Consider the following 24,791-nt stretch of genomic DNA (forward strand, 5'->3'; position numbering starts at 1 on the left):
ATCTGGAAAAGGCTTATGACAGTGTTGACAGAAAGGCACTGTGGGAGGTTTTGCAGATATTTGGGATAGGAGGACAGCTGTTAAGAGTGGTTTGAGGTAAATGCGGGACTTTGTCAGGGATGTGTTATGTCACCCTGGCTGTTCAATTTTTACATGGCGTGGTGCAAGAGGTGAATGCAAGGGTGGTGGGTCAGGGATTGGAGATGGTTAAAGAAAAATGGAGAAAAGAGGTAGATAAGCCAGTTGTTGTTTGCAGATGACACTGTGCTTGTAGCAGGATCTTAGTGACAGTTTGGGAAGGTGTGTGAAAGAAGGAAGTTGAAGATAAATGTGGGTAAAATTAAGGTGATGCGATGTACAAGGGGAGAGAGTGGCAACAGACTGGAAGTGATTATTAAGGGAGAGAGACTGGAGGAAATGTATAGTTTTAGATACTTGGGTGTGAGTGTGGCAGGAAAGGGAGGAGTGGGGGTGGAGGTAGAATGTAGATTGAGAGGTAGAAAGTATAATGAGAAATAGACATTTGGGAATGGATGCTAAGAGGAGGTTATATGAAGGAGTGATTGTGCCAAGAGCACTGTATGGGGCAGAAACATGGAACATAAGAGAGGAAGAGAGAAGCAGTTTGAATGTGTTTGAGATGATGTGCCTGAGAAGTATGATGGGGGTTACTAGGCTAGAGTGAGAAATGATCGAGGTGAGGAGAACAGGGGTGGAAAGGGAGTTGGAAGATAGGGTTGATGAAAGAGTATTAGGATGGTTTGGACACATGGAAAGAAAGAGTGAAGAAAGATTAGTAAAAGAGGTGTGGAAGGAGTGAACATGAGGGGCGACCTAGGATGAGATGGATGGATGGGGTAAAAGGGGCATTGGGGAAAAGGGGAATGTCTGTTGAGGAAGGATTGGAGAGGACAGAAGATAGGGGGTGAATGGAGAATGGTTGTGTATTATGATCCGTCATCCAGAAGGTGCTAAGATAAGAGGGAGGGAAGAGGGTAGAGGGGGTGGAGTATGTTAGGGATGGAATGGGTGGGAGTTGTTTCTAAGCCTTGTCTTTTGGCTACCTCCTGTGTAAGGGGGAAAAAAGCCTTTGGTATATGTATGTATTTTACAGGAAGAGAGCTATGCTTGTATTGACCCGTTTTTGTATCTTTCAGCATCCAGTTTGATCCTATATTCTTTTATAGTTTTTAAGTTCACTGTTTCCTCATTCAGTTTCCAGATATCTATTACTGTGTGTGGGATTTTTTTTTTTTTTTTTTTCCCAGATCTCTTCTGTAACTAACCTTTTTATGTTTCTTTTTGTATCCTTGTTTTTCTCCTATCCCACTTTAGTAAATCATCTCTATCAAGGACTTCCATTCCTTTCATAATTCTGTAGATGGTTAGTAGAATGGCTAAATCCTACTATTGGTAAAGAACTCAAAAATTGTAGACTTCACATTTCATACCCATATGACTAAAGTCCATCTCAAACATGGAGTTTACACAATTGTCTATATACCCAAATGTTTCTTCTCTTATCAGTGTAATCTATCCCCTTAATGGTCTAAACACTAATTAAGTCACTTCTTTCTCTTCAATCTTTCAATATTGGCAGATACAATACTTTTAGTAAATTTGGTCCCATCCCTAACAAAGAGATTTCTCTCATCAGTGTACTCCATTCCCAAAAGTGATCTGAACACCGTAATTAGGTCACCTTCTTAGTTCTTTCAGTGTTGGCAGATCCAATGCTTAAAGTCTCTCCTCATATGGCATATCAATCAGACTGGGAACCAGTTTGGTTTCTACCCTTTGTATCCTTGATTTTGCATGTGTCATTTGCTTTGTGTAGGACCACACCACTGACACACATTCCAGTCTTGGACAAATTATGATTAGAATTGCTAGGAGTTTTTTCATAATTTTTTAAGCATATAGTGAAGAGCCACTTGAATGTTCTCCAGTAATCCTAATGTCTCGCCCACAATCTTAATGATATTTGTGGAGCTTGTCTTTAATCACTCGCAAATTGTGTTCCTCTTTTGCCTTTGTAATGATTGTGGTTTGTGTGTGTGTTTAATTGTAGTACACAGGAAAGAAGTAACACTTGACTCTTATTCTTCAATTTATCAAACTTTGCCTCAAATTCACGTATGGTTCCAACTTGGATTATGTCCTTATTTTCCAGTGATCACACTGAGATTTGAATTCATTTATTGTTCCAGCTTGGGCTCAATCACTTAAGCTGTTCCAATTCATGTGCATGGAAAAATGTGTGTGTGATTATGTGTTGGTAGAGATATATATGTTATGAAATAAGTAAAAACTATATTGTTTTCTTTACAGTCTGCAACTAAAGATTCGTTGGTCATAATAGATGAACTTGGACGAGGAACTTCAACCTATGATGGCTTTGGGCTTGCATGGGCAATATCATGGTAAGTATATATGTCTGGTCTATGAAAAGAAAAAATAATGGAAGTTAAGGTGGTTGGGGAGAGATGGGTAGAGTACTTCAGGTAGTTGTACAAGACGGTCGACAGCATTACATTATCCAACAGTAACACACCATGCTCTCATGCAGTAATTACCACTGCATAGATAAACCATGTCATCCTTAGCTCTTACAACCAACATATCATCCAGTGTAAGAAAGACTTCTCCACAGACTCAGACTGGGCACCCTTCATAAACAGCCAGACAAAGCATGTAATCCATAACCTCAAGTAACATCTACCTAAAACACCTCAGACAACACAGAATAAATGCACTCACCAATGTTACAAATTACAGCTATTCACACAGCACCATATCCAACATCAGGAAGCATGGTTAAATCATCACAATCCCCAAACCTAACAAAAATCCAACAGTTTCATCATCACACTGCCCAGTCACACTTATCTGCACCCCAAGAAAAGTCATAGAACATCTCGTATTACAATTTGTCACACCACATATCCCCTTTGTCATATACACTCCACAAATACTCTTCTAATTGACCTTACACAACAAGTTTTTGACGGCATAAGTTCAAATAGACCTCCACACAGAACACTTCTTATAACATTAGCTTTTGATGCCATCTCTCAACACAGTCTCATAAACAAAATATACAACACAGACATTTACAATAATACCAAAAGATGGCTGGCCACTTATATGGCAGACAGAAATGCATATGTGTCATATAATGGCCAGTCATTGCACATCAGAAACTGTAGGAACAGGGTATCTCAAGGCTCTGTCCTATCCCCCACACTCTTTAATCTATGCATGCTTGATACCCACACCCCAAAAATACAAATCTCCTCCTACTTAGATGAAATAAAAATCACATGCACATTTTCTAATGCAGACAAAGCCACAGAAATACTACAACTGTACCTTGAGATGCTCAACACCGTGTTTGCCAGAAACAGACTCAAAATAGCCCCAACCAAATCCACAGCCACACTTCTTACCAGCTGGACACCAGAACACAAATCCATACCATGCTTCTTTATCAACAACACTCTCATACCACACACACACATATACTCAAGATTCTTGGCATAACATACAATACATCCATGTCATTCAAACAGCACATCATAAACATAAAGGCAAAATGCACACCTAGACTCAATGCCATTAAATCACTTTGAGTTACAATAGAGAAACTACCATTACAGTATACAAATAATATTTATGCTTAGTGTTGAATTATGTGAGTCCTGCATGGCCTTTAACCTCAAGTAGACACACCACAACACCCTGCAGACTGTACAGAACAGGGCCCTAAAGATGAATACAGGTTACACAAATACATTGACTTAAATTTAAACCATTGTAGTCCTCAAAGTCAAGGATCATCTTGAGATGAGAGGCACACAAACACTTGCCACAGCCTCCATAAACACAGCACATCCACTACAATACATAGCAGAACACCCACATATGCCAAGAAACATCAAAATAATACCCAAATACTCATATCACACACAAATATTCTCTTCCTCCACAACCACCAAATTCTACCTCCATAAGCATATCCATAATCATTTAGGTCACTGGTCCATCAACAGACTGAAAGACATCACACTACTGCATGCCAGACCCCTGACATTCATCCCTCTAAATCCTCTCTCCTCCAAGAGGACAGTGTCCACCTGGTCAGACTGCAGTGCAGCCACCATCCAGTCCTTCCAAATGACCAGAGGTGAATGAATGAACACATCACGGACATCTGTCCAGGATGCAACACTTTACCCCATACTATTTAACATATTATGGAAGTCTGCACTGTACACATTGACACATGCCACTACACATACATACATACATATACCAAGGCTTTTTTCCCCCTTACCAGGGGGGTAGCCAAAAAGGACAAGGCACAAAAACATTCCCACCCATTTCATCCCCGAAAACACTCTACACCCCTCCACCCTCCCTCCCATCTTAGCACCTCCTAGATGACGGGTCATCCCTGCACCCTGTCCACTGCCCTGGGTCAGAAGCAGTGTCGCAGGACACAGCACATCCACAGCAAGGCCGCTTCATTAAATCGGCGACCCCCCCTCTCCGTCCCCCCATATAAAGGAGAGGACGGGGAGAAATCCCTTCGGGCTGCGTCAAAATTTTTGCTCACACACACTACCTCACCCCCATTCCCCCGTCCAATCCACCTCATGCATCACAACATTTTCCATATACAACCATTCTCCATTCACCCCTGTCTTCTGTCCTCTCCCGTCCTTCCTCAACCGACATTCCCCTCTTCCCCAAAGCCCCCTTCACCCCATCCATCCATCTCATGTTCACTCCCTCCACATCTGCCTTCCATACCTCCTTTACTAGTCTTTCTTCACTCATTCTTTCCATGTGTCCAAACCATCCTAATACTCTTTCATCCACCCTATCTCCCAGCTCCCTTTCCACCCCTGTTCTCCTCCTCACTTCCTCATTTCTCACTCTATCTAGCCTAGTAACCCCCATCATACTTCTCAGACACTTCATCTCAAACACATTCAAGTTCCTTCTCTCTTCCTCTCTCATGTTCCATGTTTCTGCTCCATACAGTGCTGTTGACACAATCACTCCTTCATACAGTCTCCTCTTAGCATTCATTCCCAGATTCCTATTCCTCATTACACTTTTTAAACCACCAAGGCATTTACTTGCTTCTCTCAATCTACATTCTACCTCCACCTTCACTCCACCCTTTCCTGCCACATTTGCACCCAAATATCTAAAACTATCCACTTCCTCCAATTGCTCTCCCTTAATGCTCACTTCCAGATTACTGCCACTTTCACCCCTTGTACATCTCATCACCTTACTTGCCACTAACACAATATATACTCTATAAGGGATTTGTGGGAAAATCATGTTCCAGCTATGGCATTCCTCTGGGAGACTGGACTGCTTGGCCAGACAGCATAGGGAAGGTTATCATCATCATCCCTCTTATAAGGTAGCCAAGTCAAGGCAAGCACCCATTCCACTCAAATCCACCACCCATTTTTTCTTTTTCATCTTAGCTCTTTGTGAATGAAAGGTCATAAATTTCCCCTGCTCAGGAAGAAATAATGAATGAAAGTTTCCAATCGGTCTTCACAAAAGAGCAATTTTTCAGAAGAAAGTGAGGGGAGCAAAAAAACAGGTTTAGAAGATATAAATGTAGAAGTGAGGGAAGTGCTCAGTCTCTTGGGATCATTGGATGTGACAAAAGCTTCAGGACCTGACAGGATCTCAAACTGGATACTTAAAGAAAGTAGGAAACAACTAGTGGACAAGATCCACAATCTGACGGTTCATTGAAAAAAGGCATTGTGCTGCTTAATTGGAAAAGGGCAAATGTGGTGCCAATTCACAAAGGTGGAAATAAAGAGATGCCACTAAATTATAGGCCAGTATCACTGACCAGCACAATTGTGAAATTGTGAAAGATTGATGGACCAAATATCTTGAAAAGATGAACATTCTGACAGACAGTCAGTTTGGCCTCAGTTCTGGAAGGTTGTATGTGTTGAACTTTTTAATCTTTTATTCAAGTGATTGATGTGCTGCAGGAGAGAGAGGGAGGTGGGTGGCCTATGTGTACCTCAACTTAGAGAAGGTATTTGATAAAGTACCTCACAGTCAATTTATGTGGAAATTGGAGCACATTGGAGGACTGAGGCAAACTGCAAGAATAGATTAAATATTTTTTGAAGGAAAGATGAGGACAGTAGTAAAGGATAATATGGAAAGATGGAGAGCAGCAATTAGCAGAATTCCACAAAGTTCATTAGTTGCACCAAATACGAGTATGTTTCTTATCTATGCAAATGACATTATGGAAAGAACAACAAGCTATGCTAGCATGTTTGCAGATGATGCAAAAATCATGAGGGGTGAAAAATGAGGAAGATGGTAGACTATTGCAAAAAGATCTAGACACTATTTTTGCATGGAGCCAAGAATGGGAAATGAAGTTCAATACCAAAAAATGCAAAGTACTGGAAATGGGCAATAGTGGCAAAAGACCATCCTTAAACTATTCCTTGGGAAGTGAACCCATTACAAAAGCAAAAGAGGAGAAAGATTTGGGAGTGTTGATAAAAGACAACCTGTCACCTGACAGACATATCAGCAGGATTGTGGGAGAGACATATGGACTACTGCAGTGGCATTCCACTATGTGGATGAATAGATGATGAAAAAAGTCATTGAAACCCTGAACCACCCAAGACTAGAATATGCATCTGTAATATGGTTCAAGAGAATACAAAGGACAGTAACCAAACTGGTCCCCACCCTGGGAGATAAACCATACATAGAAAGGCTAAAAGTACTAGGTCTGCCAACTTTGAAAGATCGAAGAGAAAGAGGTGATATGATTACAGTATTCAGGTGACTAAAGGGGACTTATTGCATTGACAGAGGAGATCTCTAATTAAAGATGGTAAGGATTTAACCTCTTTAAAATGAGTCAAATTCTTGTGCATAGTATCAGATGCCTGAGGTATGATGATTGATACATCAAAATACTCATGTTATATATAAAGTCACTGCTGTATTACTATTCTCTTTTGCTGAGTAATAATAAACACAGAAAACATGATCAAGCCAGTTCACAGAATTCAGGGGTCACTTGGCTACAACTACAAAATAAATATAATCAAGACATGGACACCTGCATTCTTGTATACTCACTCGGATCTCATGACACCTATGTAGGCATCATCATATGAAAGATGTTAAGAGGTCACTGGAGTGAGGTAAGAAAGACTACTGTCTAAAGGATGTGAAGAAATACTGTTTCCATATACACATATATATACCAAAGGCTTTTTCCTCCTTACAAGGGAGGTAGCCTAAAAACAAAGGCATAAAAACCACTCCCACCCATTCCATCCCCACATACTCCACTCCCATCCACGCCCCTTCCCTCCCTCTTATCTTGGCTCCACAATTCCCATTATATCTGGTTTTTCTTCTGCCAATAATCATTTAATTCTAAGCCTATAATTAGACTATGTTGGTATAAGTTACTTTAAATTTTATTCCTTTTCTGCCTTCTTTTCTGTTTCCTTTCCTTTGATATACCATTTTCTCAGCCTCAAGTCCAGCACTCTCTCTCTCAAAAAAAAAAAAAAAAAAAAAAAATCCTTTTTCAATCTCCATTAATTTTTTTTTATTGTTTATTTATTTATTTTTTATTATTATTATTATTTTTTTTTTTTTCATTAGCTTCATTTCTTAGTGTCTTATCTCTTTCCTCATTCATTTCCTTTCTTATCCACATACTTTTGTAGTTTTCACTTTTTGCCAACTTTCCTGCTTTTGCTAATACTTTTATCATTTGTGGCAGTTTAATTTTTAGAGGTTGATTATTTTCTTTTAAGTATTGCCCCATTCTATGCACTTCTTCTATTTCCTCACCTATTTCTTGTCCTTCATATTATACTTCATTCAGAATTTCTTTTGCTATTTTTTCTCCTCTTTCTCAAGTACATACATATACCAAGGCTCCTCTCCCCCTTACCAGGAGGGTGCCCAAAAAGGACAAGGCACAAAAACATTCCCACCCATTTCATCCCCGAAAACACTCCACACCCCTCCACCCTCCCTCCCATCTTAGCACCTCCCAGATGACGGGTCATCCTTGCACCCTGTCCACTGCCCTGGGTCAGAAGCAGTGTCGCAGGACACAGCACATCCACAGCAAGGCCGCTTCATTAAATCGGCGACCCCCCCCCCCCTCTCCGTCCCCCCATATAAGGGAGAGGACGGGGAGAAATCCCTTCGGGCTGCGTCAAATATTTTTGCTCACACACACTACCTCACCCCCATTCCCCCGTCCAATCCACCTCATGCATCACAACATTTTCCATATACAACCATTCTCCATTCACCCCTGTCTTCTGTCCTCTCCCGTCCTTCCTCAACCGACATTCCCCTCTTCCCCAAAGCCCCCTTCACCCCATCCATCCATCTCATCCTAGGATATCCCCTCATGTTCACTCCCTCCACATCTGCCTTCCATACCTCCTTTACTAGTCTTTCTTCACTCATTCTTTCCATGTGTCCAAACCATCCTAATACTCTTTCATCCACCCTATCTCCCAGCTCCCTTTCCACCCCTGTTCTCCTCCTCACTTCCTCATTTCTCACTCTATCTAGCCTAGTAACCCCCATCATACTTCTCAGACACTTCATCTCAAACACATTCAAGTTCCTTCTCTCTTCCTCTCTCATGTTCCATGTTTCTGCTCCATACAGTGCTGTTGGCACAATCACTCCTTCATACCGTCTCCTCTTAGCATCCATTCCCAGATTCCTATTCCTCATTACACTTTTTAAACCACCAAGGCATTTACTCGCTTCTCTCAATCTACATTCTACCTCCACCTTCACTCCACCCTTTCCTGCCACATTTGCACCCAAATATCTAAAACTATCTACTTCCTCCAGTTGCTCTCCCTTAATGCTCACTTCCAGATTGCTGCCACTTTCACCCCTTGTACATCTCATCACCTTACTTTTACCCACATTTATCTTCAGATTTCTTCCATCACACACTCTCCCAAACTCTGTCACCAGCTTCCTCAATCCCTCCTCCGATCCTGCCACAAGCACAGTGTCGTCCGCAAACAACAGCTGGCTCACCTCCCACTTTTCTCCATTTTCCTTAACCATCTCCAATCCCTGACCCACTACCCTAGCATTCACCTCTCGCACCACCCCATCCATGTATAAGTTGAATAGCCAGGGTGACATAACGCATCCCTGACGAAGTCCCACTTTTACCACTCACTCTCTCCATTTCTAATCCTGACACAAGCTCTACTACTCTCATAAAAACTCTTGACAGCTCCCAGAAGCTTTCCTCCTATCCCGTATATCCGCATAACCTCCCACAGTGCCTTTCTGTCTACCCTATCGTAAGCCTTTTCCAGATCCATAAAGGCCAAGAAAACATCCTTCCCCTTACCTATAGCTTTCTCACATATCTGTCTTACCACAAAAATCTGATCTACACAACCTCTACCTGTCCTAAATCCACACTGTTCCTCACCAATTACTCCCTCTGTTCCTCTCCTAATCCTCTCAATCAAGATCCTCCCATAAGCCTTCCCAACTACACTTAACATCTGCGTAGAGCTGATGGCCAGGGGTAGTTGCTGCTGTTTGCTTCTTATAACATTGGACATTAGTAAAGCTTTTGATGCTATCCCCCGCCACAACCTAACAAATAAAATATATAACACAGACATGCACAATAACACCAAAAGATGGCTGGCCAATTATCTGGCAGGCAGGAATGCTCATGTGTCATATAATGGCCAATCATCGCACATCAGAAACATTAAGAACGGAGTACCACAGGGCTCAGTTCTATCCCCCACATTATTTAATCTATACATGCATGACTTACCCACGCCAGACACCTCAGAAATACAAATCTCTTCCTACGCAGACGACATAACAATCACATGCACACATCGTAACACAGACAAAGCTGCAGAAATAATCCAGCCTTACCTTGACACACTCAACACATGGTTCATCACAAACAGACTCAAAATAGCTCCAACCAAATCTACAGCAACACTTCTCACCAACTGGACAAAAGAACACAAATACATACCTCATCTCTACATCAACAACACTCTAATACCACACACAAACACACCGAAAATTCTTGGTGTAACATACGATACATCCATGTCTTTCAAACAACACCTCACAAACATAAAAAACAAATGCACACCTAGACTTAACGCACTTAAGTCAATCACTGGAACAACATTTGGACAAAACAAAGAAACTAATATAACAATATACAAACAATGCATACGCTCAGTGATGAATTATGCGAGTCCTGCATGGGCTCCTAATCTCAGTGAGACACACCACAACACCCTTCAAATCATACAAAACAAAGCCCTAAAAACAATTACAGGCTGCACAAATACATCACCTACAGACCATTTACACCATGAAACAAAAGTCCTCAAAGTCAAGGACCACCTCGACATGAGAGGCACACAAACACTTGCTGCAGCCACCACAAACACATCACACCCGCTACACTACATAGCAGAACACCCACACACACCAAGAAACATTAAAACTACACCCAAAGACCTTTATTACACACAGATACTCTCTTCTCTTCCTCCACAACCACCAAATACCAGCCTACGGAAACATATTCATAATCATATCACTCACCGCTCCATTAACACACTGAAAGACAACACACTGCTGCATGCCAGACCCCCTGATATCCACCCTTCTGAATCCTCTCTCCCACGTAAGGACAGAGTCCACTTGGCCAGACTGCGATGCGGTCACCACCCAGCACTTCTAAGCTACCAGAAGAGGCTGGACGACCGTGTTGTGAACAGCTGCCCAGGATGTAACACTTCACCCCATACCATACAACACATAATGGAAGACTGCATTATACACAATCATGCACGCAAACAACACAACATACACTCTATAAAGGATTTGTGGGAAAACCCAGTTTCGGCTGTGGCCTTCCTTGGGGAGACGGGACTGCTCGGACAGACAGTCTAGGGAACGACAACAACAACAACTACACTTAACAAGCTAATCCCTCTGAAACTACTACATTCACACTTGTCCCCCTTTCCCTTGTAAAGTGGAACTATACACGCACTCCTCCAGTCCTCTGGCACTCTACCTTCTCTCCAGCAAACATTAAATAACCTCACCAACCAGTCCACCATCACTATACCTCCTTTTTTAAGACATTCTGCATGGCATCCATCCAGACCAGGTGCCTTACCTGCTTTCATCATCTTAACTGCTGCCTTCACTTCATCCTTCCTTATTTCTCCTCCATTTTCCTCACTCATCACTCTCACCTTCTTAGCATTTCCCACTGCAGCTATCTTTCCTTCCCTATCCTCCTTCACATTAAGCAACTCCCAAAAATACTCTGCCCATCTTCCCCTTACTGCCTTCTCCTCCATTATCATCTCTCCATCTGCACCTTTTACCTTTTCTTCCCCACTTGATTCGCCTCCTCTTCCTCTCTTAATTTCTTTCCAAAACATCTTTATATTACTTTCAAAATTTTCTGTCATACTCTTACCCCATTTCACATCTGCTCTCCTCTTTGCCTCCTTTACCTTTTTCTTTACTTCTCTTTTCTTTTCCCTGTACCTCTCATATGACTCCCTCGTCCTACTTTGTAACCAATCTGTGAAAGCTCGCTTCTTCTCTTCTACAACCTTCTTCATTTCCTCATCCCACCATTCACTACCCTTCCTTCTATTTCCTCCTGACCTTCTTGTTCCACACACCATCCTTGCACACTTTGTGACTCCCTCCTTGAACCATCCCCATTCCTCCTCCACACCTACCTCCACTCTATCCTTCACTCCCTCCCACTCCTCCTTCAGCTTCCTCTTGTACTCCTCCTTTTCCTCTTCGTTTAGAGAGTTCACTCTAAGCACCTCCCTACCTTTTGTCCCTTTCCTCTTCCTCCATCTGTCCTCCACTCTCAACTTACCTTCCACCAAAAAATGATCTGATATTCCCCCACCCTCTCCCCTTAGCACATGTACATCCCTAACTCTTCCTATCATAATCCTATTTACCACTACATAGTCCATTAAAGCTCTATCTACCACCTTTCCCTCCACCACCCTCTCCCGTGTGTACTTATGCTTGACTTTCTTCCGAAACACTGTATTTGCTATCATCAACTCTCTTTCTAGACACATTTCCACCATCAACTCTCCACTACGATTCTTTCCTGGAACTCCACATTTCCCAACCACTCCATCAATTGGCTCCTTTCCTACCCTAGCATTAAGGTCTCCCAGTACTATTACATTTACACTCCTCCCTAAACCCTCTATGCACTCATTTAAATCTATCCAAAAGGCCTCCCTTTCTTCTACATTCTTCTCACTGCCAGGCCCATATGCACTTACAAAAAAACCATATCCTTTCCCAGTTTCACCTTCATCCACATTATCCTTGAGGAAACCTCCTTCCATTCCACTACACGTTTACCTATCTCTTCACTTACTAGTAAAGCCACCCCTTCCCTCCCTTGCCCTCTCTTCACTCCTGATAACCTCCCACTTACACTCCCAAACTTATAATCGCCCTTCCCTTTCAGCTTAGTTTCACTCAAAGCCAACACATCCATCTTTCTTCTCACAAACATACTACCTATCTCTTCCCTTTTACTCTCATCTGTACCACATCCACGCACATTAAAAGACCCAAACCTTAGGGTGCTGCACCGAGGCCCTCCAGCCCCTCTTATGCCTCTGCCTTTTTTTCTAGGAATGTGCCCTGTAGGGCTACAAGGAGAGGGATGCCTAGTCCCAATCCCTGTCCCTTTTTTTCTCGCCTCCTACGATCCAAGTGGGAATACTTGGTGGCAGTATTCTTTTCCCCCACCACAAGTACCTAACTAAATTGTGTTTTTCCTTTATACCATATACCACCATGCACTTTTGTGTGGATGTGTGTGTAATGTGTCCCTGACCTAATTTTCTTTTTCTTTGATTAGTGTTTCTTTTGTATTTTCTTATACTTGTTGGACAATTTTTTTCTACTGATCTAATTTCCATTGGTTTTTAATTTTTTGAAGATCTGTCTCCCTCATACTATTGCCAACTTTCTCGGTCACCACAGGAAAGGAGCAGTGCTTGTTGGGTCCCATGTCCTGTATGGCACAGAAACATGGAACATAAGAGAGGAAGAGAGAAGTTTGAGATTAGGTGCCTGAGGATTATGATAGGGGTTACTAGGCTGGATAGAGTGAGACACGAGATAAGGAGGAGAATGGGGTGGAAAGAGAGTTAGGAGATGGGGTTGATGAAGTGTTGGGATGTTTTGGATACATGGAAAGAATGAGTGAAGAAAGATTAGTAAAAGAGGTGTGGAAGGCAGAGGTAGGAGTGAACATGAGGGGATGACCAAGTATGAGATGGCTGGATGGGGTAAAAGGGGCATTGGGAAAGAAGGGAATGTCTGTTGAGGAAGGATGGGAGAGGACAAGATTAGGGTGGATGGAAAATGGCTGTGTATGGATGATGCTGTGATGCATGAGGGGGAGTGGTTGGGGGATGGGGGAGTGAGGGAGCATGTGTGAGAAATATTTTGTGATTAAGTGATATCTCCCTATCTCCATTTCTGCATGAGGGGATGGAGAGGGGGATCACTGATTTAATGAAGCAGCCTTGCTGTGGATGTGCTGTGTCTTGCAACAGTGCTTCTGACCAAGGGCAGTGGGAGAGATGCCCTGGGTAAAAATTTGTGAAAAAATTATCAAGAATAGATGGGTAAAACATGGAAGAAAATAATATGATAAACCTAAGACATTTTGAGTTCAGACAGGGAAGATAATGTACCACAAATTTAATCTGTTTTTACTCAAAACTAATAGATATAACACAAGAAAGGGATCGATGTGCTGATTGTGATTTCTTGGACTTAAATTTTTTTTCAACAAGGTACCACAAAAAATATATATATAAAAAAAAGAAAATGGAAAATATAGGAGGGATGCAAGGCAACCTACTAAACTAAACTGGATGGAGGACTTCCTGAATGGTAGAAAAATGAGAGTAGTACACAGAGAAAAATATTCAGGTTGGAAGGAGATTGATTAGTGGAGTTCCACAAGGATCTGTATAGACTCCAATAATGTTTGCTATTTATGTGAATGACATGGATGATGATGTGGAATGTTACATGAGCTTCTTTTCAGACAATGCTAAATTGTTGAGAAAAGTAAAAACCAAAGCAGATTGTGAATCACTACAGAAGACCTGAATAAGGTTAGGAAGTGGAGTCAGAAATGAGAAGTGGACTTCTACATTAAGAGGTGTAGCATAATGGAGTTCGGAAAAAGTAAAAATAGAATATCAGGACAATATAAAATTGGAACTATGGAGGTAAAGAAAGTGGGATCTGAAAAAGATGTGGGACTAATTATCTCAAACGACTTGTCCTCCAATAAACAAATAGATAAAATTGTCGGAGAATCCTATAACTTGCTAAGATCAATAAAAGTGGCATTTACCTATTTGGATGAAGAAATAATTAGAAAAATATTAGTCACACTGATAAGGCCTAGACTAGAATATGCAGCAACATTTTGGTCACCCAGCACTAAAAATAATATAAAGAAAATTGAAAGAATCCAGAGAGCAACCACAAAAATGGCTCCAGCACTTTAAAACTTGTCATATGAAGAGAGACTGGCTAAATTGGAGTTACCTACTTTGGAACAAAGAAGAGAGGCAACCTACTCATCTATAGAATCATGAAGGGCACAGAAATACTCAATAGAGAGGACTTGTTAAATTGGGACCAGAGAAACACGAGGACAAGGAATGAAACTCAAAAAACATAGTTATAGAAGAGATCTGAGGAAGAACATTTTTACACACAGAGTGGTGGACACTTGGAACAAACTGGACAAAACAATAGTGTGTGCAAAAACCAATCACGAATTTAAGAGCAAACTAGACACTGTGAGATACAAAGGTGGGACACCACAAGCATAGCTCCCCTCCCTGTAAAATACAACTAGGTAAATACATATACTGTGCTCGACAAAAGTTCGCGGCGCCTCAGCGAATCTAAACAAAAATGCACAAAAATGTAATTAATCATTATATTTATTGGATTTTTACTCACCTAATACAGGTAAACGTCGACTTACGATGGCCGCGACTTACGATTGTTCGACTTTACGATGACGACGACGACGATATGATAATTTAACCCCTTCCATACGGTGCCGCACACGTATGCGTCATGAGGAGCAAGTGGATTCGCGACGCTGCCATATCGGCGTCTTGATTATATTTATTGTAGTCGCCCCTGTGTTTTTACATTCTCTCAAATGATTCATTCTCTGTGGTTTTCAAAATTCGCGGGTGAAAGAGAGAACGATCGATATAAGCGGTGACTATATTTTATGATGCGAGTATTATTACGTCACGTCGTACGGCTGGCATTGGCTGCTGCCCGCGAGATTTAAGTTCCGTACTGAAAATACATATTATAGTGTTTGAATATGGTAAAAAGGATAAAAATCATTAAATAAACTACTGTACATGTTTAATAGGCTATATTCAGTATCTCTGGTGGTTAATATACAGGTAGGCTAGGTACAGTGACCACGGAACAGAGTGGGGATCGACTTACGATGAGATCGTCTTACGATGGCTCTATCGAAACCTAATGCCATCGTAAGTCGACGTTTACCTGTACTTGGTTGGGTGTCGTTTGCGCTTTAACACAGCCTCAAGACGACGTGGAAGTGAAGCAGCTAGGTTGTGGAGGGTTGTAGGCTCAAAATTATCCCAGATTTCCTGAATGGCTGCCTCGAGCTTGGGTATAGAGCTGACGTCTTTGCCTTGTAACCTCTTCTTTATAATGTGCCACAAATTTTCAATTGGGCTCAAATCAGGGCTATTACCTGGCCAGTCCTTTATAAAGTTCACTTCACAGTCGTTGAGCCAAGTAGTGATGGATTTAGCAGTGTGGCAGGGGGCACCGTCCTGCTGAAAAACTGTGGCACCTGTTTTTTCAAATGATTCAGGTAAATTTTCACACAGAAGCTCCAAGTACACGTTTTGGTTCACTTTTAAGTTCTTGGGTAACACTACTAATGACCCCAAGCCCTTGCCGCTGAAACAGCCCCACACCATTAAAGTATCAGGGAATTTGACAGTACCCTTGACGTACCGAGGGTCAAGTGGGTCACTTCCATGTCGCCGGTACACCTTTGCACCACGGTTACAGGTGACACTGAAGGTGGCCTCTTCAGACCACAAAACGTCAAGCCAGTCGTCCTCAGTCCAGTGAGAGTATTTCTTGGCAAATTCAATCCTTCTGGCTTTCTGCTTCTTGGTGACAAGTGGCTTAGCAACAGGCTGGTGACTCACGTACCCAAGCTCATGCACCCTTCGTGACACTGTCCTCACAGACACCTCACCAAACACCCCAGGGTTCTGTTCCTTCACTACCCTTGCTGTCTTACGAAGAGATGCCAGACAACACCACTCAGTTGCCACGTGGCTGTCATTGTGAGAGAGTGTCTGCGGTACATTTTTTTTTGGTAGCTCCAATCCTGTGACCTTACCATGGCCGATGCAGCTTATAGAAGCAAGCAGTTAATAGCCCAGATCATTGCTCTACGTGAATCAGGCAAGAAAACGAAGGAAATAAGTGAACAGTTAGGCTGTGCAAAGTCTACAGTGAGGAAGTGGTGTGCACGTGCAAGAGATTTGCCAGATGACATTTTGCCTGCTCACAAACCACGCTCAGGACGCCCTAGAAAGACTTCTACAAGGGCAGATACCATCATAAAATGAACTCTAGAGGCATCTCTTCGTAAGACAGCAAGGGTAGTGAAGGAACAGAACCCTGGGGTGTTTGGTGAGGTGTCTGTGAGGACAGTGTCACGAAGGGTGCATGAGCTTGGGTACGTAAGTCACCAGCCTGTTGCTAAGCCACTTGTCACCAAGAAGCAGAAAGCCAGAAGGATTGAATTTGCCAAGAAATACTCTCACTGGACTGAGGACGGCTTGACGTTTTGTGGTCTGACGAGGCCACCTTCAGTGTCACCTGTAACCGTGGTGCAAAGGTGTACCGGCGATATGGAAGTGACCCACTTGACCCTCGGTACGTCAAGGGTACTGTCAAATTCCCTGATACTTTAATGGTGTGGGGCTGTTTCAGCGGCAAGGGCTTGGGGTCATTAGTAGTGTTACCCAAGAACTTAAAAGTGAACCAAAACATGTACTTGGAGCTTCTGTGTGAAAATTTACCTGAATCATTTGAAAAAACAGGTGCCACAGTTTTTCAGCAGGACGGTGCCCCCTGCCACACTGCTAAATCCATCACTACTTGGCTCAACGACTGTGAAGTGAACTTTATAAAGGACAGGCCAGGTAATAGCCCTGATTTGAGCCCAATTGAAAATTTGTGGCACATTATAAAGAAGAGGTTACAAGGCAAAGACGTCAGCTCTATACCCAAGCTCGAGGCAGCCATTCAGGAAATCTGGGATAATTTTGAGCCTACAACCCTCCACAACCTAGCTGCTTCACTTCCAAGTCGTCTCGAGGCTGTGTTAAAGCGCAAAGGACTCCCAACCAAGTATTAGGTGAGTAAAAATCCAATAAATATAATGATTAATTACATTTTTGTGCATTTTTGTTTAGATTCGCTGAGGCGCCGCGAACTTCTGTCGAGCACTGTATATATATAATATATGAGTGTTCCATTTTGAGAAATGGACTTCATATGGCAGTAAGAAAGAATACAGGATATTTTACCTGTCTTCTTTCATGCTACAATATATATATTTGTATTGTGTGTGTTCATGTGTGGGAATGCTCACTGGATGATCAGGTAAAAGTGTTGTTTTTTCTGTAAGAGGTCAGCAGTTGAAGTCGTGCCTTGCAAACATGTTCTTAGTAAGGTCACACTACATTAAAAGACTTTTAAAAACTCCTGTGGAAGGAGGTTTCAGCATACTCACTTGTAATTTCATATAATTGGTATACATGTTTCAGTTTTATTTGAATTCCCACAGGCATATATGCAAGGAAATAGGTTCCTTCTGTCTTTTTGCCACCCATTTCCATGAATTAACTGCTTTAGAAGATATGATTGATACTGCAAAGAATTTCCATGTAACTGCAACTACAGCCAATAATATGCTAACACTTCTCTATCAAGTAAGTGATGGATGTGTGTGTTATATATATAAATATATATATATGTGTGTGTGTGTATACAGTATATATATATATGTGTGTGTTAATTTTTTTTTTTTTTTTTTTTTTTTTTTTTTTTTTTTTTTTTTTTTTTTTTTTTTTTTTTTTTTTTTTTTTTTTTTTTTTTTTTTTTTTTTTTTTTTTTTTTAGCTACCTCCCTTGTAAGGGGTAAAAAGCCTTTGGTATATGTATGTATGTAATAGAGCCTGTGTTAGAATTAGAAATGGAGAGAGCAAGTTGTTTAAGATAAAGGTGGGCCTGCATTAGTGCTGAAGTTCATCTCGTATTTCTGGCTCCATTCCCATAGTTTATTCAGGTCATCTTGTAGCGATCTGTAATCTTCTGAAAGGGTAATTGTGCTTATGACGCTGTATGGGGGAGAGACTTGGAATTTAAGTGATGCAGAGAGGAAAAGTTTAAATGTGTTTGAGATGAAATGTCTGAGAAGTATGTTAGGGGTTACAAAGTTGGATAGAATGAGAAATGAGGTGGTAAGAGTAGAGCAGTGGTGGAAAAGGGAATGGCAGATTGGGTCGATGAGAGAGTATTGGGATAGTTTGGATACATGGAAAATATTTGTGAAAAAAGATTAGTAAAAGAGGTGTGGAAGACAAAGGTGGATGGAGTGAACCTGAGGGGACAACAGAAGATGAGATGGATGTATGGGGTGGAAGGGGCTTTGTGCAAAAATGGAATATCTGTTGAGGAAGAAAGGGAAAAGGTAGGAGATAGGGATGAGTGAAGAATGGTTATATATAGATGATAATGTGATGCAAGGAAGGGAGGGGATTGGGTAAAAGTAGAGTGTTGTATTGTATTTTGCGGGAAGGGGAGCTATGCTCGTGGTGTCCTGCCTTTGTATCTCTCAGTGTCTAGTTTGCTCTTAAACTCATGAATAGTTTTTGTGCACACTATTTCATTGTCCAGTTTGTTCCAAGTGTCCACCACCCTATGTGGAAAGCTGTTTTTCTTCAAATATCTTATGTAGCTATGTTTTTTTTTTTTTTTTTTTTTTTTTTTTTTTTTTTTTTTTTTTTTTTTTTTTTTTTTTTTTTTCTTTCTTTCTTTCTTTCTTTCCATGTCCTCTTGTGCTTCTCGTGTCCCAGTTTAACAAGTCCTCTCTATCGATAATTTGATACAGCCTGAAGGGATTTCTCCTTGGCTTCTCTATTTTCTGCATGAGGGGATGCAGGGGGGGGTCATTGATTAAATGATGTGGTCTCACTGTGGATGTGCTGTGTCTTGCTGCATTGCTTCTGACCCAGGGCAGTGGTTGGTATACAAGGATGACCCTTCATCCATGAGGAGCTAAGATGAAAGGGTGGTGGATGGGAGTAAAATAGCTGGGAGTAGTACATGCCTTTTGACTTGGCTGCCTCCTTTATTAGGGGGAAAAGCCCTTGGTATATAGATAGAACAGTACAATATTTACTCTATAAGGGGTTTAAGGGAAAACCCATTCCAGCCATGGCATTCCTCTGGGAGATTGGACTGCTTTGCCAGCCAGCCTAGGGAGATTGTCATCTTAATCTTCTTCCACCTTCTCCTCCTCCTCCTTATAAGGGAGGTAGCCAATCAAGGCACACACCAACTTCCACCCATTGTGCTCCCTTCCACCACCCATTTGTTTCCCTCACATCTGAGCTCCTCATGGATGAAGGGTCATCACAGACTCCTGCCCATTGCCCAGATCAGGGTCGATGCAGCAAGACGCAGCACATCCATAGCAGGACCACTTCACTTACATGACAACTTTCCCTCCTGTCACCTAATGGGTTGTATGTTCTCCATGGTAATATTTATGAGGAAGTGATCTGATGGAAGATCTTGCATGATTTCCCATGTTTGTATTTGTAGGGAGGAGCACATTGTTATGTCAGTTGTTGATTATGTTGGAGAGGTTGTCTTGTAGGGTTGTTGCTTAAGTTGTTTGGGGAGTTCATGAAGTGTTTTGTGCCCTCTTTGATTTGCATTTTGTGTTTAAGTCAGATTGAATATTATGTGTTCAGATCACCTGCCAGCACATGGTTTGTTAATGAGTTGACGGATGAAGCCTCAAGATGTAGTTGGTGGGATGGTGATGGTGTGCGTTGTGTTCTTTATTTGTTTGTGTTGTGATTGTTTCTGTTATGGTGTATTTAGCTTTCATTTGTTTATAAAGTGATTGTGTGTTTTAATGCGACCACCCCTCTTACAAGGCTGAAGGGGGGGGCATAGGTATATATTATATCAATATGTATTCTTTCTTTTTTAGGTTCAACCTGGTCCTTGTGACAGGAGTTTTGGAATACACGTTGCACAGTTGGCAGACTTTCCAAAGCATATTATTGAGGTGATGTATCAGTTTCTTTAATATGTTGATTTTAATAATACTATATACAGCAATATCACCCATGTCCATGGTGATTGGGTCACAGGGTGTTCTGATTTGAGTTTTTAAGATACACATATGATTATAACCTCCCCACCTCCACTCCTTCACTCCAGCACTAAATTTTCCATTCTGAAGGAGTGAAATGGGTATGTAATACACACAATTCATGTAATAATGGCAAGGTTTGTATAATGGTGATTTGGATATAAGAAGGATTACTGTATTTTCATAGAGGTTAATCTGGTGAAAGTTGGTTGATAATTCAATAAGCATTTCAAAATTGGTGGATAGATTTTCACCATATTAACCTAGTTGAGGTCAAGTAAGGTCAGGGTAGGTTGAGTCAGTTTACCTCCCCACATCTCTTTCCAGTGGATATATCTCATTGTTCCAATTAATTTTTCTTGTTTGTTTATATATATAATTACAACATACATGATTGTTGATGTCTGAGAACATGATACTTAAAATCATCTAAAAGTTTTTTCACACACACATTCTTCAGGTTGCCAAGAGAAAAGCAGAAGAGTTAGAAGATAGTTTTATAAATAGTGAGGACTCCAAGGAAGAACTGCCAAAGAAAAAAGTTCAGAAGCAGGTAATGTATACATGATCAGGCAATTTTATGATAAATTTTAACTTGACATTCATTTACTTATGCTTATACCTAAGGCCATTTCACTCTTATATGAAGCATGGGTGAGTCAAAGCATGCAGCAAGTACTCCCATTCATTGTTCCACCCATCATGGATATATATATATATATATATATATATATATATATATCTAAGTCTAAATAAAAATATTCTTCTAAAAAACGCTGTGGAAGTCGGGGACAGGTGGTATTACGGTGACACTTTGTCCTAAAAATATTCTTGAAAAAGCGCTTGGGTAAGTCGGGGTCAGGTGGTATTCTTCTTTGCGTTCCTCTTCTTCGCGTTCTTCTTCGTGCTGGGGATCCCGTGTTGGGGTTCCGCCCCGAGGCCGAGGCGGAAGGGGAAATGAGCGATTAGAGCGCGGAAAGCTGCGGCCGTAGGCCGCTGTTTGCGCAGCCAAGCTTCCGGCGAATCCAGGGAGGGCAAAGCCCGCGGCTTGTATATACACACACACTGCACTCTCTTCCAGTTATAAACCTTATTATTTTGTCATTATTGGGATGTCAGTCTGATTATTGATAATCATTATTATTGTAGACCCCAAACAATAATAGATAATAGAATTGGATAATTAGAACAAGGAATGTTGATGAAGAGGGTGCCTGATGAACAAGGAAGGGAGAAGGCAGGGGATAGAGGTGAGTGGAGAATGGCTGTGTATGGATGATACTTTGATAGAGCATGAAGGGATTTCACCTCATCTTCTATATTTACCATATGAGGGGTTGGAGAGCAGGGGCAGGTGGGGGTTGCTGATTAAGTGAAGTGGCCTGGCTGTGGATGTACTGTTCCTGCATTGCTTCTGACCTGGGCAGTGGAAAGGAGACGGGGATGACCTTTCATCCATGAGGAGCTAATATGAGTGGAAAGAAAGGGTGGTGGATGGGAGTAGGTGCATGCCTTTGACTTGGCTACCTCCCTTTTAGGGAGGAAGCATCAGTAATACAGAATCAATGCATTACTGGCTTAGTTTACATCCTGTTACATCAGCATAATACAGCAATGAAATTGGGTCCCTGGCTGTTGGTTTTAAACTTTAAACGAGGAGCGAGATTATGCAACTCCTTCGCCTACGCCTGTTGTTTTCCAAACATCCAGCTCATAAAAATTAAATTCTCGCCACCCAACCCCTCTATCTACCTTGTCTACCTTTATCTACTAGCCTCGCACAGTAATGAGACTCAGGCTTGTCAAGAACACTACTAGCATATACAATAACATGGAGTCTACATCCATCTACTTGCTGCATAAATACAGATCCAGTACCTATACCAGAAGCTTCTGTACAATTAGTAAAGTGAAGACTATCTGGGAATGCCAACACAGGTGCTTCAGTAAGTGTAAGTGTCAAGGAATCAAAACTTTCCTGATGAACATCATGCCACTGGAAGGACATATCCTTTTTGAGATGTAATTGAGGCAAAATTCTTAATGAATGCACAATAGTAATCTGCCAGTCCAAGGAAGGAATGTACATGTTCAACTGACTTAGTTGTAGGGAAGTCCCTAACTGCTTTGACACTATCATCTGTGGAGTGAATACCATGTTTGTCTACAACATTACCCAGGAATTAGATGCTACATACATATATATACCAAGGCTTTTTCCCCCCTTACAAGGGAGGTAGCCAAAAAGGAAAAGGCATAAAATCATTCCCACCCATTCCATCCCTAAATACACTCCACACCCCCTCCACCCTCCCTCTTATCTTAGCACCTCCTACTAGATTTAAAAAAAGAACACTTGGGCAAATTGAGTTTCAATCCAGCTTCAGTAAAACATTGCAAGACCAGGGACATATATGGAAATGGCTTTCCACATCCTTGTAGACTAAGAATAAATCATCCAGGTAAACAAAAAGGACATTCCCCACTAGACCATGAAAAATGGAGTTAATCAAGTTGTGGGAAGTCAAGGGAGCATTCCACAACCCCATGGGGCAACAAAGCCATTCATAATGTCCAGTGGGAGTATAGAAGGCCATGATATTACGAGACATCTCCTCCAATAGACTGCCTTTAAGTTTTAGGTGGTGAACACCATATTGCCAGTCCCAATGGACTAGAGAAGAATACAGGCAGAGGGCAATGGTCTGGAATAGTGACCTCGTTAACTCATCTATAACACTGGGTAACAGCCAAAAAATCGTCAGGGGTTTCTCAGCTGATTTAGACTAATTTTGGTGTTCTGAGTCCGAATATCACATTGGTTTTGCTCAATCAGGTCAACTTTTTGAGATACAGCCATAGGCCTACCTGACGAGCTATACATATGATAATTTGAAGGGTTTTGAGTTCAATCCTATTTTTCTTGAAGAATATAGCGAATTATTCATATATAAATGGTTGCTTCTGGTGTGTTTCTGTTTGAAATTGACTAATTGACTTATTTCTTTCTTTTCAGGGTATTGATATGGCTTCGGCGCGACGGTCATGCAGGAATAATCCTGACATTTTCTGCTACATTTGCGGAGAATACACGCTGTCAATGCACAGGAAGAGCATCACAAGCTTTGTGAAGCGCGCATACCAGGCTTACTTTCAAGTCAAGCTGGGTGACCAAGATAAGTCCTGGGCACCGCACACGGTGTGCATGACATGCGTGGAATACCTCCGGCGGTGGACGAAGGGCACGAAAACTTCACAGAAGTTTGGGATTCCGATGGTTTGGAGGGAGCCGTCTGACCATGAAACGGATTGTTACTTCTGCGCCATCAATACTACTGGCATCAACCGGAAGAATCGGAGCAGCCTCCAGTACCCCGACCTTCCATCTGCCCGCCGTCCAGTTGCTCACTGCAAAGAACTTCCTGTACCAGCGTGCAGAGAGCTTCCTGACAGCGACGACGAGGCCACCACTGCATATGAGGGAGGAGATACAGAAGAAGAGTATGAAACACAAGATGGTCCGCAGCCCTTTTCACAATGTGAGCTTAATGATCTGGTTCGGGATCTCAGCTTGTCGAAGACTTCCGCCGAGCTGTTGGCCTCCAGACTCAAAGAGAAAAATCTACTCTGCGAGGACGCGCGTATCACATTCTTTCGTAGAAGGCATCAGGACTACATGGGCTACTTCTGCCAGGAGGAAGACCTCGTGTACTGCCGAGATGTTGCCGGTCTTCTTGTTAAACTCGGCGCTCCTCAATATGATCCGAGAGATTGGCGACTCTTCATAGACAGTAGCAAGCGCTCTTTGAAGAGTGTGCTCATCCACAACGGGAACGAGTTCGCCTCAATTCCTCTTGCGCACTCCACAACTCTCAAAGAGAAATATGAAGCAGTCAAGTACGACCTTAAGATGGTGAACTTTCTACTTGGTCAGCAGTCCGGGTACACAAAGTACCCATGCTTTATATGTAAGTGGGACAGTCGAGACAGAGCCCAGCACTATGTGAAGAAAGAGTGGCCGGGGCGAGAGCAGTTAGTACCTGGGGCGAGCAACATCATAAACGAACCTCTTGTTGACCGGGAAAAGATTTGTTCCCACCGCTTCACATCAAGCTTGG

At 41.9% G+C, this 24,791-nt stretch overlaps 1 protein-coding gene across 5 annotated transcripts in view; it reads left to right on the plus strand.

Moving 5' to 3' along the window:
- The window catches only part of spel1 (DNA mismatch repair protein spel1), a 184,347-nt gene that overhangs the window by 128,151 nt on the left and 31,405 nt on the right, over positions 1-24,791 (plus strand). For 4 of the 5 annotated variants that reach the window (XR_012967615.1, XM_076208394.1, XM_076208393.1 and 1 more), the window contains 4 exons: positions 2,332-2,423; positions 18,071-18,215; positions 20,509-20,586; positions 21,134-21,226. Coding sequence is in view for 3 of the 5 variants with exons in the window: in XM_076208394.1 (XP_076064509.1) it covers positions 2,332-2,423; positions 18,071-18,215; positions 20,509-20,586; positions 21,134-21,226 (408 nt within the window). In the remaining 2 variants the exon portion in view is untranslated. The remainder of the gene's footprint in view (positions 1-2,331; positions 2,424-18,070; positions 18,216-20,508; positions 20,587-21,133; positions 21,227-24,791) is intronic. The other variant, XR_012967616.1, reaches the window with a different exon arrangement.

Source organism: Oratosquilla oratoria, chromosome 25 (genome assembly GCF_046742065.1).
Source record: "Oratosquilla oratoria isolate Oo_2021 chromosome 25, ASM4674206v1, whole genome shotgun sequence".
In the NCBI taxonomy this organism is placed as follows: domain Eukaryota; kingdom Metazoa; phylum Arthropoda; class Malacostraca; order Stomatopoda; family Squillidae; genus Oratosquilla; species Oratosquilla oratoria.